This window comes from Drosophila mauritiana, chromosome 3L, assembly GCF_004382145.1.
Source record: "Drosophila mauritiana strain mau12 chromosome 3L, ASM438214v1, whole genome shotgun sequence".
In the NCBI taxonomy this organism is placed as follows: domain Eukaryota; kingdom Metazoa; phylum Arthropoda; class Insecta; order Diptera; family Drosophilidae; genus Drosophila; species Drosophila mauritiana.
Genome location: NC_046669.1, coordinates 18130258 through 18146457, shown reverse-complemented (window position 1 = coordinate 18146457; position 16200 = coordinate 18130258). Strand labels below are relative to the sequence as shown.

Sequence of the window (16200 nt, the reverse complement as noted above, 5' to 3'; positions counted from 1 at the left end):
ATTGGTTTGCCGCGAAAAGAGATTTTCTAGAAATAATTGAAAAAAAGCGCAGATATTTCACGCCTTCTTTAAAACATTGCGCCTATATAATGCCAACGATTTATGCAATTGTTGGTTTTAATTTACGACATATTTAACTGCATTCGGTTAACCATTTCCCAAAGTAATTCAAATAAATTGCAATTGATCAGCATTAATAAATATTTGTACTTTTTGTGTATTTCACGCAAGCATTTATGATTTATAGCGAGCAATAACATTCGGGGGAAATTAAATTATCAGCATGGTCAGCTTTTATATCAGCTTATAGCTTATCAAAAGAGTTCAAAAGCAAGAAAACAATGATCAAAAATACATAGCGATTGATGGGTAATGACTAGGTAATACCCTACAAATTTTAAATGATTTTTTTAGTTTTAAAAAATTATTAGCATATACTATATAATATATATCTTAAAAATTGTATGATCAAACGAAATCAAACTTTTTTGTACACTTATTCAGTTGAGTTCATCACAATTTATAAACAAAATCTCTTGATAATCATCTATCAGCATACGGTCTTTCTCTGCTGGATTACAGGGTATCACGACCGAACCACATTTTAGGTGACTAATTGGCCACGAAAGTGGGAAAAACCGGCACATGAATTTCATACAATTTTATGGCCAATTAGTGGCATCTCATAAACTGTTTCTCCTGGCCAAAAAGTCGACAGAAATGCGGCCTAGGACAGCCTATAGATAGCGATCTCTATCACAGAAACCTCAGAAAAATATTCGGCTAAAATTGAGCGAGAGAAGTGGAAACTAGATTTCAAAGAAATTCTTTGAAATGCGTTTCGATTTCAAATTGAAACCAATTACGCCAGGAGAAAAGTTGAAAAATAGAAAAATAATTCTCAAAGCAAGTTGTGAGCCGAGCGAAATTGCTTTTTGTTAAATGACCAACAATTTTTTCTCCATCTCGTCAAAGAATTTGCTTCCTCCTTTGCAGTCGAGATTTCCAGTTCTCCGCCTCTCGCCCCTCGTTTAATGCCATTAACAGCTTGTCAAAGCCATGGCCAAAGTCGTGAGTTATTAAAAAATCAGTGAATGGTCTTAAGCACCTGGTGCGAAGGTAGCTGGCAATGGGATAAGGGAGGCAAAACTTTTGCCACGGTTGCTGCAGCAAGAAAACTGAATGAGTTTCCCTCTGATTTAAATGGATATTGTAACTATAATACAGTATGATATAATACTAGTAACTATTTTGGTTAGTAATAATATTCTAAAACAATAATGTATTTATTTAAATATCCAAATTTTTAGGTATAATCTGATTTATACTCAAACCAAAAGTAATTAATTAATTTTCTATACCAACATTTCTAACAGAGCTTGTAAAAATGGTGTTGCGTGCTAGAAATTTCTTTGAGTGCATACCAAAAAGTTTCAAAGCCTTTCTTTTGGCCCGGCTTTTCTGGCCCTCTCTCTTCTTGACTCAATCGGTCTTCTTTCTTTGCTGGCTGTTTTTTATGGCTTTCAGTGCGGTACTTCTTCTTGACATTTTTAACTAGCCCACTTCTGCAGTCGCAGGCTCGTCGAGAAATGTAATTGCAACTCAAGTGCCTAACGACACCCCCATATGAACAGAAATAAATGTATATGTTCTCATATCTGCACATACATATATAGTACGTTGCAATATTGATATTATTAATCATACGAAAGTTGCAATTTTATCGAAGTGTTTACGCTTACTACTACAATTTTATATAATTTAATTTATAATTTTAGTAAATATTTAAGCATATAAACATAATATTAGGATTAAACAGATTATCAAAGTAGAGACCGAACTTTAACTTTTAAGTTCTTCAAAAATACCGGTTTCACTAATCACAGAAAGCTTAAATATTTCAAAAGAAACTCGTATTAGTTTTAAAATTTTATAGAAACCAAAAGTGATGTTTGAAAAGCAAGATCATCAATTCAGCACCTTTGAAACCCACTGTACGCACATAGAGTATGGATTTATGTATGTACATATGTATTTCTGTGTAGAATGTCTTGTGGCTGACTGACAGTCACGGGTCTATTTCAGTTAATTATCGCAAAAGCCACGGGCAGGTTAAAAGGGGGAGGGGGGTTGCTTAGAGCCAAAGGGGATGGGGTGGGGTCCAAGTATAACCACCCCGCACCTTCCCCTCGACACCACCCTTTATTGACTGACATTTCGCCTCGAATGATCTAATCAAAAACAAGTTGAATTTGAATTGTTGTTGGCGGTAATGTCATTGTTTTTGTTGGCTTGTCACTGGAACAGAACCGCTTTATAAGGCCCAAAGGTAGGGCGAGGGAAGGGGGAGGGACTTTCGGGGCACAGTGTTATGACACTCGCCTATATTTAGACTAATGTACAGCCAAATCGGATCGTGTGCGCTTCTAGATATTGCATTTTCCCCTCTATCTGCCAGTCGCCCATGGACAATAAATTTTTATAATATTTTTATTTCGGTTGACATCGAATTGCTCGGCTATATTTAGTACTTAATAGTTGTTGCTGAATTACTAAGGTATACAGAATTAATTAACTATAAATACTTATTAGACGCGTGTACTTGTGTTCACGCTTAAACGGATTAGTTTTCTATTTAACTAATTTTATCACAAGGCATAAACAAATAAGACATAATTGTAGTTTGTTGCTATATAAAAATAAGTCTAAGTTATTAAAATAATTTATTAAATTTTCATTCTAATTGCTTTTTCTATTTCTTCCCCTTTCAATTCCTTACTTTGATAATAATGTTATCACGATTTTTTTTTAAGATTTCCTTATTGGGTTGCGATTTCCCAACTTTATTAATTGACCAATAAAAAAATGTAGTGATAACTTGACACTCGGTTATCAATATCAGTTAGCTCGGGCGACAAGAAAAACCCCATGACCAAAAACAATATGTATATATTAATATGAATGTGTATGATTTTCAGCTAGAATATTTTCAATTTGGCTTTTGTTTGCTCTTTTTGCTAGATGGCTCTAATCATATCTGGAACATATGACCGAAGTTGAGTGACAAGCCTTTGTTTTAGCATGCCACAACACAACAGCAATGAAAACTGGAAAAAACAGTTAAATAATCACAACAACAATGGCAAAAAAAAATTCTATTCATTTTGTTTATCTTCCGACTGCGTTGACAGTATTTGTTTCTCTATCGCAAATCAGCTGAAAAAAGAGCCACACAAAAACGAATCACAAAGTCGGTTGGCAATTAGAAAAAGCGTGAAATATTCACGAGACAGTCTGGAAATTGCGGTTAGCAATAGAGAGGTAAAAATCGCGTGCGGGGTCATCAACTGGCTGAGACCCCAAGGGCAATATGCCCCTTTTGAAGAATAAACTTTATGCCGCCACAATGATAAATAACAACAAAAGTAAGCCCCTAGAAATAAACTAGAAAAAGAAGCAGCAAAAATGATAGAGCAACACAAAATAGAAGAGATTGAACAAAGACCAGAAGTTTGATTAATGGATACGCTGGGTGAAACTGGGGGGAGATCGCCTAACTTGGTCGAAGGAAAAATTATGAAAGAAATGAAAAAGTTTGCTCAATACAAGGAAATTGCTCTGCAGAAGTATGAGGCCAACTTCCAACAGGCTAATTGCCGGACTTGGATGATAAAATGGCTGAGGAGAGAAGAGCTCAGGCAGATAAGAGGTGAAATTAAATTCCCTTCGGGGGGCACAAGCAACAGGTAAAGGTCAGAGGTCGAATTCTCGAATTGGAAAGAAATGTGCATTCCGTTTTGGGTGAAAGCATTGCATTGTGGAAATGTGTTGCTGCTAGTTTGCCATTACGTTAATGAGAATTTCCATAAACTGCAAGTTTTTGCTTATTACACATATTTTCAACAATTAGACTAAAATGAAGTATAAATGAAGAAGTAAAAGAAGTATAGCAGTACAAAAAGTTGTGGCCCAAAACTTCACTAGCCTATACAAGTTCTATCTCAAAACTATCTTTTTATTCTAGATAAATGCGTCAAGTGAACACACAAACTGTCATAGAAACTATAAAATGGCCGGAAGTCCAACAAATGTCAAAATAATTCAAATTTCGCTGCCCCAAAATCAAAAACTTCACTTTGATCTCACTCTCTCTTTCCGTTTTTCATCTCCCTTGCTGCCCGCATAACTTTTGCCATTCGCCCCCAGAAATGAGGGGGTAAAATTAGGGGAGAACACCATAAACAAAACAAAAAGCGCAATAAAATGAAAATACGAGTAGCTTTCGAGCTATTAGCTGGCAATTAAAACGGCAAATGAACTTTCAACTCGGCAGACAGAGCAGCAAATAGCCAAAAAACTAAACCAAGCCAAAGAAAGTAAACAAACCGGCGATAAAGTCAAAGCCCCAAACTTCTACTTCTGCTAGCAGTCGCAGCAAAAAGAACTGAGACAGCCGCAAATTGGTAAACAAAAGCACAATTGTTTGCCATGTTTAAGGGCGGTGGGGGCGTGGCTGTGGGCGTGCGACTTTCGCACTAACAAAACCAAAACAACGTTGACACCCACATCCAACTATCCACCGGAAAAGTTGTGCGCCCATTTTGTTCTTGCTGTTGTGCAATTTTCGGGCTTGCCAAACTCTGGGATAAACAAAAAAGAATTCACAGAACGGCTAACAATGCCAAACGAAACTGGCACAAAGTTTCCTCTTCCATGTGATAATAATGAGCCAGAACGGCCAGCGGAACAAGCCGGGCCAAAACAAGCCTATTTAACACTACTGGCTGGCTAATTTGCACTCAAACTCTAGCTGGTTGAAGGGCCAAAGGCCACAGATGGGTCAGCAAGTGGCAAGAAGGTCAGCGGCGATTCGCGAATTCGATAGCAATAATTTGAGGGCCAGATACGAAACTTAAACAAAGTTTTGAAACTCAAACGAGGGACTGTGTAACTAAACATTCTGCAGAACTCAATACTTTCCTCTTTTTATTTAACTTCTAACTTGTAATTTAAGTGTAATCCTTTTTAAGTTGTATAGATACTTTGCAACTTTAAATATATCTATAAATAAAAATTCTAATATAGATTCGATATCTCTTTAAATTCGAATAGATACATATTTCTTGGATGAAGTTTGTTCATTAGTTACTTTGCAATGCCTCCAGTTTTATCCCAATGACTTTTTATATTACACATTCTATATATTAGCTGCTCGATCGTTCCCATTTTGAATTACTTTTTAAATAGGTATGCAATATTCCATCACCTCACAGGTTACTAGTTTTCTTTGCATTCCGAAAAGAACATTCATCGGCACTCGTGTCGTTCTCAATCAAAGGTGGTTATATTCAGAACCTTATCTAATCATATTGTTCGGTGGAGGGTTCCGAGAATTGTCCACCTCTGGGTTCCCTTTTCTTTACCATTTCCAACGCCGGGTCCATTCCCGGTGCCCTCCGCTTCCCTCGAGTACGAGTAATCATCTCGACAGCAGACACAATGGGATAACAAAAGTTTCGCCTCGTCTCTGTCCAGTTTGTTGCCTGCGTTTCCCTCGCTCGTCTTTCTTGGCCCATTTTCCATGACTTTCGGACGGGTAATTCACGTGGCACTAATTGAATTAGTTAACTGACTTTTGAGTCAGTCGAGTCTTTATCCCTGTACTTGAAAACGAAACCGTTAGGCATGATGAACTTGCAATAGAATGCAAAGTGCGCAATTAACAAGTTGCCGAAAAGAACCAAATAACGCTTTAATAAGTAAACCCTAACCAACTAACTGAAGGGCCTGTTGAGAAGAGAAGTCTGTCATGTTCGAGGTTCTTGTTCTTGGACTTCTGTCTCAACTCAACAGCTGCTGCCTTGCACAACGATGAACATATGTTAGCAAACAGGCGGGAAGGGGGAGGGGGCTGCGGTCGAGACTTCCTTATTGTCAAATTTCAATTTACGGAATCGAATTTCGAACCCAATTTCGAGTACACGCAGACAAATTTCGAGTAGTTGGTATTTAACTCCTTAGTTCGACCGTCATATATTTCCTTTGTATGTCATGGTTGTAAAAAACTTAAAAATGCAACCATGTATGTTTAAAAACATGCCTATATGAAGGAAAAAGGTCCTTCTATGACGATGTTTTATATTAAGTTAATTGCCTATCGACATTGATAACAAGTTTAAGGGATACTCAGTAAAATGATATCCACATTAAGGAATCGAAACACTGATTATGTAATCAGTAGATTAAAAAGAGCACCTTATTTAAATGGCACAGCAACGGAAGCTAATCAAGCTGGAATTAATATGATCTTAACCCATTAGATCCAGTTTGTATCATTAAAATATAATCCAGTTGAAGCATCATCACTTTTATCTCTCCTCGATTTGAAGTGATTTGGTTTAATTCATTCACCACTTTCATGGCGAACTTTTCTAAGAAATATACTTAATCTCTGACCCCGAAAGAGATGATTAAATCAGGAAAATCGTACCGAAAGATTAGGAACTGGAGTGTGGGACAGAATCCTTGAGGATTAAAGCGCTTGAAATGCCCACACACCATAAATTAAAGCCAACAAAAGCTGGCGCTGATTAGTTGGCCATCGATGTCAGCCAGGTAAATAACAAAGTTTAACAAATTACGTCAGGCTCGAGTCGAAACGGCCAATAAAAAATTTGCAAATCAATGCAAATGACGGGGCCAGCAACGAGCGACTGGGCGAGGGGGGATTGGGAACCGAGGGGGGGTGCCATTGATGGGTGGCGGCACACAAAACCGAAAACAGAATTAATTAAGCAAAGTGTGATGGGAGCGGGAAGGCGGGGGCGGAAAGGGGGAGGGCCCGAGATTAGCTAAAGATGTCAGTGTGTCACAAGGATGCCGATAAACGAGTTTTTCCCTCTTTCGATTTTGAATATTAGACAAATTGAATTAGTTTTTTTTTGCAACCGAAACAGGAAAAACGGGAAAGCTCGGCGAAATGCTGATAAAGAAGTTGAAATGCTCTGCAAAAGTCTGTAATACCAAAATTAAGCTCAAAAAATTATTTCTCATTATTATTTTAAAATGTTTATATCAAAAAATTTACCAATTACTACATTTTATGGAATTTTATAAATAACTTAAATATTTTTCAGAATAAATGCCTAAACATGTGCAATTTGTTGCTTCATATAATTTAAACCACAGTCATTACGATTTTCAAAAAAACCTGCTCTAGTGAATTTTTGTTAATTAGCGCACTTTATAAGTGCCTCGGAAATCGGTTGGTCTTAATTTTATTGATAAAATATGGATTTGCTTTAGACCTGTTTCTCACCACACACTTTCTTTCTATTCATAAATCTTTCAGTTCGTCCGTCTAATGAAAGTGCACTCGCAGCAGCATGCAACATGCAACACGGACAGCGGCGGCAACAGTTGCTGCAACAAGTTGCACTTGCATGCGCCACTGTGCAGTGAGGCGTGCAGGTGGGAGCGAGAGGCAGCGCGGTGCGAGCGGGACGGCGAGCCAGAATTTTAGTTTAATGATTTGTAACCGGTTTTCGAGGTGGCAACTCCCGTGAGACGGCGGCTGCTGCATTTGCTGCTGCAGGGTTACCTCCGCCGCGCCCCTGCCCCTGCCCCGTGCCCACGCCACTGTTTAATTACACTTCTTCCAACAACGAACAACTAAAAAATAATAACAATAGCGGAAGTTATACAAAAGCCGCAGCAGAACCGGCCATATAATACGGCAAGAAGAACACAAAAAACAAACAAGGGTTGCGATAAGGCACAAAACTCGTTGACGAAGGGCGAAAAAGAGTGGAGCTGCGGGCGCAGAACATGTGACGAAAGCAGTCGCCGGATTCGAGTTTAACAACATTTAACTGTTGTTTACACTCTTGATTGCCCTATCCCGTTCTAGCCAGTGCAGAAAGCACTCACACAGCAGCGTTACGTGGAGTTTGCAACACTGTACAGTTTATGATCTAGCCAGAAAGTTTGAGATCATTAAAGATCTTACGAATGATATTTCAAGTCAGACCCAATTATTAAATTCTCAATATTAAATGGAAAATACTACATTTTGGCTCTAAAAATCTTGAGAATCTTGTAGATTTCCAAATTGGCACTCTTTAAAGACATTAACCCTTACAAGAGTGTAAAATTTAACTGAGAAAAGTTGAAAAGGAATCGATCAGTAAAAATAGCAGATAAATGCGAAATTAATTAACGAACAGAAACTTGAAATATTGTTAATGTTTTTTGTGACCACTAAAACGAATCGCATGCATACAAGTTGAAACGTGTCGTTGCATACGATACCCAAATAATTTGTCGCCTGCCTTAAAATGCGAAGTCGGCGTGAAAATTAAACAGGCTTACCTCGAGTCCGGGTGCAAAAAAAAGGCCTTTAGAGCCATTCAAGTCCAATTGCAAGGCGAGACTTTCCGTTTTTGTTAGTTTTTTGATCGCAAAGTTGCTTTCAATCGAGTTGAAACGAATCGAGTCGAATGGAAGCGCACAAAAGGCACCGGACTGCAAATTGTAAAAAATTGTATTTATTATAGACATTGACTTGGCGCACACTTTCACGGCACAATTAATTGGCTAGATTTTTCCGCATTTCCCCATCTTGGCCACTCCATCCTCTCCGCTGGGCGAACAGCTGGCCAACTTGTTTGCACACATTTCGCACAGTGGAGTAGAAACTTTCGCTCAAAACGGATGCAGCCAGAAAAAAAGGAGAAGATTGGAGGTGGGTGGGGAGTTAGGAACTGGTTTCTTGTAACAGGAATTCTTTTTGCAATTTTTCCTTTTTTTTGATTCGCTACTTTTTGCCTTTTTAATTTTCCATCAATTTGCACATTTCCGCGCGGCTGCGTTTGCGAATTTAATTTTATTTTATTTTATTTCTTTTCGTTTATTTTTCAGCATTTCCTCTGGCGCCCGACTTATTTACGAGTTGTTCTAATTTATTTTGTTGGCCCACAAACAAATATTTTTTTTATTTATTCCGCTCCGCACTTTCTTTCGGCATTTTTAATGGCCCAAAAAGCGATCTGCTTTTTCCTCCTCTCTTTCGCTATTTATAACAGAACTCACGCACGCACACACAAACACACCAGGTGAAAATTAGTGCAGAAATCTCCGCCGATCGTACGAAACATTTCGGTTAAATTGATTTCTTTGTTTGGCAAGCTAACATGTTTTCCCGTGACCCAAGCAACGCGAAAAAAGGACCGCAGCTCGGAAAAGTAGCATCAATCTAACAGTATAACAGCCACTCGATTCGATCCCCAAAACAAACAATTACATTTCTGCTGATCGCTTCTCAAATGCCGACAGTTCTTCTCGCGTGCGCACTCAAGCACTCAAAAATATTTCCGAGAGCAAACCATATATGTTACCGTTGATGTTTGGCGATATACTGAATTTTTTAAACGGTACGCCAACGTCAGCTGTTGTGGTTGCGATAGTTGTGCACAGAAAGAAGATAGACATGTCTCAAATATCGAATAGATATCGATATCGATTAAAACAGTCCGACTGCAGATTTGAAAATTCGATGTTCTTCGGGATATGGAAACTTATCATTTTCTCGGAAAGACTTTTTAAAATGAATATAAATAAGTATTTACTTACAAGTAGAGATGTTTTGTAGCATATTGCCGAAATAGAAAAGAGTTATTTTTTTAATTTATGTTAAATTTTACGAGGGTGATCTAAGATCATCTAAAAAGTCGGTTCGCACAAGGGCGACTTGGGCTTCTAGAATCTATCTATATAGCAGGAATTTTATAAAGCAAACAGAGAGTTAGTACCTGTCAGATCACAACAATCCACATTCCCCTCCGCAACAATATTTTTAAAGATCATTTTCCCATCATCATATATCATTGCCAACCAACTTCCATGTCCATGACCACCACTATATGACTGGATTTCTCCAATATGCCACCAATGTGAATTCTTATTTAATGGTCATTTCGTTTTTAAAGCAGCTAGAAAATGGCACAACTCCGGATCTTTTTATTACATTAAATATGGCATCGAACGAACTTTTATTAAGTACCCTAAACTAGACAAAGACATTGAGTTAAGTTAATAAATGACATAAACGCACGGCTTAATTCACTATTTGGCAGATTTCTATAAGAACACACAATTACGAATACAAAATATATATAAACGGTGGGTGTACATTGCAGTTAAAAAACGAGTCTTCCTCTCATTAGCCTGTGAAAAGGAGTTATTGCATAGATTGCCTATAAAATTACATATGCAGGTGCTACCATCTAGAACTGCGAAGGGCAGAGGTCAAGATCGGGTGGAGGGGGTGGAGCAGCAGGCCATGGACACATCCAGCGGGAGATCCTGCGAGAAGGCAAAGGTCGTGCTAGAAGTCTCGTTGAAGCCGCTGTCCGCCCGATATAGCGGAATCCTGGCTCCTTGCTGGGGCATCCCTACCGATGGTGCCTCTGCTGGCTGGATGGAGCCCGCATCTGGTGTCTGATCCGCTTCCTCCTCCAAATTGGCACTAAAGGACTGCGAGAGATTCTTGCGTTGTGCGGAGCGATGTCTTTTATGTCCGCGCGGAGTATCTGAGTTGGAGGAGCTGCAGTTGAAGCTCACTGTCGATAATTGCATGGCCTCCGCCTCTTCGTCGTCCTCAGATTCAGCCTCCTCTTCCTCCCCCTCCGTTTCCTCGAAAAGCGGCTGATCCCCTGCCTCGATCACAACCTGTCGCGTGCTATTCACACGCAGCCGACGAACCCTCTGATTAATGCTGCAATCGGAATGCTCCAGTGCGCCCATGGGCGAGGAACTCCTGTCTGGCGTGAATTTCAATGCCGTGCGCTCTGACAACGTGTCGTGCTGCTCCGTAACGCTGACCTCTACCTTGGAGTGCACCAATCTCCGACTGAGGTGCTCCGACGGGGCAATGGGCGACGGCAGCTCCAGCTCGTGCATAAGAAGTTTCCTCTTTCCCGAGGAAGTGCCATTATCGGGAGTGCCTGGCGGCAGTCCGCATAGGTTTCTAATGGGAGAAAGGCAGCCGAAGCTGCTTTCCCCGGAGGCTGAATCCGACAGTCTGCCCGCGAACATTGTTTGCTTGCCCTGCGGACTGGAGCCCACCATCGACCTCGACTGCTCTGCCGTCTCCTGTTCGCCCAAAACAATGACATTGTGCAGATCGAAGAGTTTCCGGCGCATGGAGCTATTAAAGATGTCGGGACCACCACTGGATTTGCTCCTGCCAGACAAGCGGCCAGCCAAGTGTGGCTGCAAATACGGACGCAGGGCATCCTCTAGGGCTTTTGGCAATAACGGCGGCAGAGTAAGTTCCGTTTGCACCTCGCAATCCCGCATCCTCCGCGACTTATTCGATATGGGAGTGTTGTCCTCGCTGCAATTGAGTATTATGCGCTGTTTTCGCAATGGACAATCCACCGGACTTGGCACAATGTGTGACTCCTTAAAAAAGGCACTGATGGCCAGTTGGGCCTTGGATTCCTGCTCGGGATCGGGGGAATCGTGGAACTGGGTTTCATGGGGCTCCACGTCGGCGGGTTTCAGTTGGGAGACCTCGTCAATGTTCCACTCGAACTGGGTGGACGAGAGTTGGGGTGTCCGCGAGCGGAAAAGCGAGGGGCTGCAAGGAAACGAGGGTCGCGATAAGAGGGTTTTTTCGACCCCACGAAAAACTCACCTGGCGATCAGTGGCAGGTGTAAACGATCTGCCATCGCTCCTTCGAAGGGATTCCGCACCTTGTGCAGCCTTTTCGGGGGCGGGGTGCACACATTTCCCGACATCTGGGGGCTGTATTTTCCATTTTCTTTGCCGCCATTCGTTGGCGTTGCCGACGCCGCCGACGAGTTGCTGCTGTTCGAGTGGCTGTTCCGGCGCGCCCGGCACTTCAATCCGTTCACATTTGTAATGTATCGATTTTTGAGGGCTTGCGGCGTTCGGACCTCGTCGTTGTACATCTTTTCCAGTCACTAATTTGCCTAGTTTCGACTTAAAATAAAACAAGCGCGCCTGCTGCGACTCGCAGGCAGATGTCGGTATTTTCAAATGCAGCAGTGTTGTAAAGCGACGCAGCGGAGTTATCGAATCGTTGGCAATTCGAAAAGCGGAATGCGAAAGAGAGGAATGTTCAAGGAAATTTAGTTGCTAACGACTGATTTGTCATTTTATATTTATTTATTTGCTTATCTACAAGTGACTGCAAAGTATTTCGACTCTTGTCTAACTTTTAGTATTTTTATTTTGCGCGCCACCCGCTGCTTGATGTCGATAACACATCAGCTGGGCGATGTTAACCGTTTTATATTTAAGTGGGACCAGACCAAAAATTAGGAATGGTTACTGTTATAAAAAATTGTAACCTGTAATAAACGTGAGGGATAAATAGCTCGAAATTATCCGAATATGGAAGCATTTCAAAATTGAGGCTGCTAGAACCTTTTATTGTTCCTATAACTTAATTAAAAATTCCATTTCAATATTACTTTATCTTGAAGTTCATCCTATTTAGCAGTTTTCATCCTATTTAAACTACTATTCCGTTGTTGTGTTGCTAATTTTGAATGTTTCAATACTCTTATATTAGAAAAATACCAATGCCAGCATTTAAGTACGCTTTCGCAACTGGTCACACTGACAGCTGTCTTCCACCAACACATATGCGCGCGTGTGTATGTGTGTGCGTGCAGTGCGAAATAGAAACAAGAAAAGCAAGCGAAAAATCACAGAAATTCACAAAAAAAAAGCCCAAATAGTTCGAAAATTGGGCCGCCCGGCGAAGAACCGCAAAAGTGGCCAAAATTCGGCGAAAACAGCGCAAGTGTGACAAAGCATTCGTGCCGCTGCAGTCGTCGGCGAAACGGGCGAAAACAAAAGAGAATAGTGTTGATAGTAATACGAGCGTATTTAGCAGTAGCAGCAGCAGCAGCAGTGGCCGAAGCTTCGGCAGGGGAACGGAACGGTGGGCGGTGGGTGCGGAAGCGGGCCGGGGAACGGCCGAGAACGAAACATTAGCAGCAGCAGCAGCGACAACAACAAATGCCGGTCGCTTTATCACCGCCGATCTAATCAAAACAGTTAACAGCGACAAGCAGCGAGACAGAGTAGCAAAGGGCCGCAGGGACGCGAAAAACCCCCTAGATGCCACCAAACATTTGCGCCTATCGGACTGCTTGCGTACCGTGCAAAAACTTGCTATTGAACTTGAGAGCGCCGACGCCGGCAGCGACGCCAGCGCCCAAGCCAAAGCCTGCGCCGACGCCAGCAGCGCCGTCATGTCCGAGACGGGTTGTCGGCACTATCAAAGCTATGTGAAGGAGCACAGCTACGATACATTCCGGGTCATCGACGCCTACTTCGCTGCCTGCGTCAACAGAGATGCGCGCGAGCGAAAGGTGAGTTCAGTGGCGTGCGAGAGAGTGGGAGGTAGAATTTGTGCGCTGCTGCCGTGGTGAGGTGAGACTCTGCGTAGGGGAGAGAGAACGCAATCACAATCAGAGGTGAGCCGTGAGTCACGTGAAAGGTCACTGACACACCGGCTGGAATGATAGTGGCAGACAACGCACCGTTCTCACCACAAAGCAGTGCGGACTGTTGGAATGGGTGAAGCATGGAACAGCTGTTTTAACAGCTGACAAATGAGCACTGTAATAAATACTTTTGCACCGAAAGTTTTGTTTTCTGTTTTCATTATTTAGATTTTACATTTTGATGACATTTACTATACTCTATTAAGGAAAATATATGTTATTATTGAAAATATTTAATATTGTTACATGGCTTTAATATTTTTAAAAAAGTATGAGATTCTTGCTTTTCAAACTTTTGTGGCACTGTAGGTTTTAGTATGGGACGCATATTTTTGCAGTTGCAAAATATATAGTTTTTCTGATTACAAAAAATCGAATGTCATATTTATCGGTATCATAAAATCATCCTTCCTCCCCAGGCTATTCACTGCAACTGCTTCGAGTGCGGCAGCTACGGCATCCAGTTGTACGCTTGCCTGCACTGCATCTACTTCGGCTGTCGCGGAGCCCACATCACGAGTCACCTGCGATCGAAGAAGCACAATGTGGCCCTGGAGCTGTCCCACGGAACGCTCTACTGCTACGCCTGCAGAGATTTCATCTACGACGCGCGGAGCCGCGAGTATGCGCTGATCAACCGCAAGCTGGAGGCCAAGGATCTGCAGAAGAGCATCGGCTGGGTGCCGTGGGTTCCCACGACCAAGGAGACCAATCTGCTGCTGGCCAATGCGAGGCGTCGGCTGGTGAGGCCCAATCAAACGATCGGACTGAGGGGTCTGCTTAATCTGGGCGCCACTTGCTTCATGAACTGCATCGTCCAGGTGGGCTAATCCAATTAAACTGGCGAGTCTCCTCTCACTTACTTCTGTATTCTCCAGGCTCTGGTTCACACACCCCTGCTTAGCGATTACTTCATGTCAGATCGCCACGACTGCGGCAGCAAGTCATCGCATAAATGTCTCGTTTGCGAAGTGTCACGTCTCTTCCAGGTGAGTTATATATGCTGTGGTGTTTATGATGAGTCTTTTCCATATGCTATCCCCCTTTGTAGGAGTTCTATTCCGGCTCCCGTTCGCCGTTGTCGCTGCATCGGCTACTGCATTTAATCTGGAACCATGCGAAGCACTTGGCCGGCTACGAGCAGCAGGACGCGCACGAGTTCTTCATCGCCACTCTGGACGTGCTGCATCGGCACTGCGTGAAGGCAAAGGCGGAGCACGACAGCAAGAGCAACAGCTCTGGCTCGGGAAGTGGAACAAATTCCAGCAACTCGAGCAGCTCGCATTGCTACGGCCAGTGTAATTGCATCATTGACCAGATCTTCACGGGCATGCTGCAGAGCGATGTGGTGTGCCAGGCGTGCAACGGCGTGTCCACCACGTATGACCCGTTTTGGGACATTTCGCTGGACCTGGGCGAAACAACAACGCATGGTGGTGTTACCCCAAAAACGCTAATAGACTGCCTGGAGCGGTACACTCGGGCCGAACATCTCGGATCGGCCGCCAAGATCAAGTGCTCTACCTGCAAATCCTACCAGGAGTCCACCAAACAGTTCAGCTTGCGCACGCTGCCCAGCGTGGTGTCCTTCCATCTGAAACGCTTCGAGCACTCAGCTCTGATCGATCGCAAGATCTCCTCGTTCATTCAGTTCCCCGTGGAGTTCGACATGACGCCCTTTATGTCGGAGAAGAAGAACGCCTACGGAGACTTCCGGTTCTCTCTGTACGCCGTGGTCAATCATGTGGGCACCATCGACACCGGTCACTATACGGCGTATGTGCGGCACCAGAAGGACACGTGGGTCAAGTGCGATGATCATGTGATAACGATGGCATCGCTCAAGCAGGTGCTGGACAGCGAGGGGTAAGAATGAACAATATATCACAACAAAACCAGCATTCAGCATTTCATTTACTTAAGTTGATTTCACGTTCATATACAAAGTTACTTAGCTTTTTATTCGATTGTCAAATTATTATTAACTTACTACTTATTTTCACTTCTTTCAGTTATTTATTGTTCTACCATAAAAACGTGCTGGAATACGAGTAAGAAAATCCGCTGAGATCGATTAGGGCGACTGTATCCATCAAAAAACAAAAGCCCACAAGCAGAAAGCAGAAGTCAATGCATTACGAATTACGAATAAACACAAAATACAGACAAGGACGCGGCAGCGCTTACATATTAAGTAATATTAACTTAAACACGAAAGCAATCCTATAATATGAGGAGTGTTCATTCGATTCGATTGGGGTTATTCAAGCTCACAAACTCAAAACATTGGAACAATAGAGAACAAAAAGGAAATTATTGAAAATGTAATCTATCTGAACACTCGATTTGTGGAGATACCCGTTTTGCTCTAAGTATTTCAAATCCATAATACTAAAAACAAAAACAAAACAACAAGCAGATGACTTATACATTTATATTTTACAAATCAAACAAGGGATATGCTACAACGCCGTATTGCAAATGGAAAGATAATGTTTATCACTTCTCTTGAAATGCCTTTTATTTGGAAAAAATGTTAAAAACATTTTCAGACATAATCCGTTAGAACTGAACCAAAATCCAAATCATGCTTATGAATATCGTGAATATTTTTATTTCGTCTTCATTCAATTAGAGAGAGCAATAATTGTAAAT

The 16200-nt window shown here is 41.8% G+C and overlaps 3 protein-coding genes across 5 annotated transcripts in view; 1 reads left to right on the top strand and 2 right to left on the bottom strand.

Annotated features, from left to right (window-relative positions):
• Positions 1–9402, bottom strand: part of LOC117141736 (protein phosphatase 1 regulatory subunit 16A) — a 42293-nt gene extending 32891 nt beyond the window's left edge. For 2 of the 3 annotated variants that reach the window (XM_033305356.1, XM_033305354.1), the window contains exon 1: positions 8371–9402. The gene's annotated coding sequence lies outside the window, so the exon portion shown is untranslated. The remainder of the gene's footprint in view (positions 1–8370) is intronic. The other variant, XM_033305355.1, reaches the window with a different exon arrangement.
• A 612-nt stretch (positions 9403–10014) lies between these two features.
• LOC117139854 (protein aurora borealis) lies at positions 10015–12074 on the bottom strand. The gene is made up of 2 exons (XM_033302503.1): positions 11699–12074; positions 10015–11641 (listed from the first exon to the last, which is right to left on the bottom strand). Exons 1-2 carry the CDS (start codon positions 11974–11976, stop codon positions 10306–10308), a joined length of 1614 nt encoding a protein of 537 aa, XP_033158394.1. The 5' UTR covers positions 11977–12074; the 3' UTR covers positions 10015–10305.
• Positions 12075–12659: 585 nt separating this feature from the next.
• LOC117139855 (ubiquitin carboxyl-terminal hydrolase nonstop) lies at positions 12660–15960 on the top strand. Its single transcript, XM_033302504.1, has 5 exons — positions 12660–13410; positions 13965–14366; positions 14424–14534; positions 14597–15411; positions 15558–15960. Exons 1-5 carry the CDS (start codon positions 13291–13293, stop codon positions 15598–15600), a joined length of 1491 nt encoding a protein of 496 aa, XP_033158395.1. The 5' UTR covers positions 12660–13290; the 3' UTR covers positions 15601–15960.
• Positions 15961–16200: the final 240 nt, after the last annotated feature.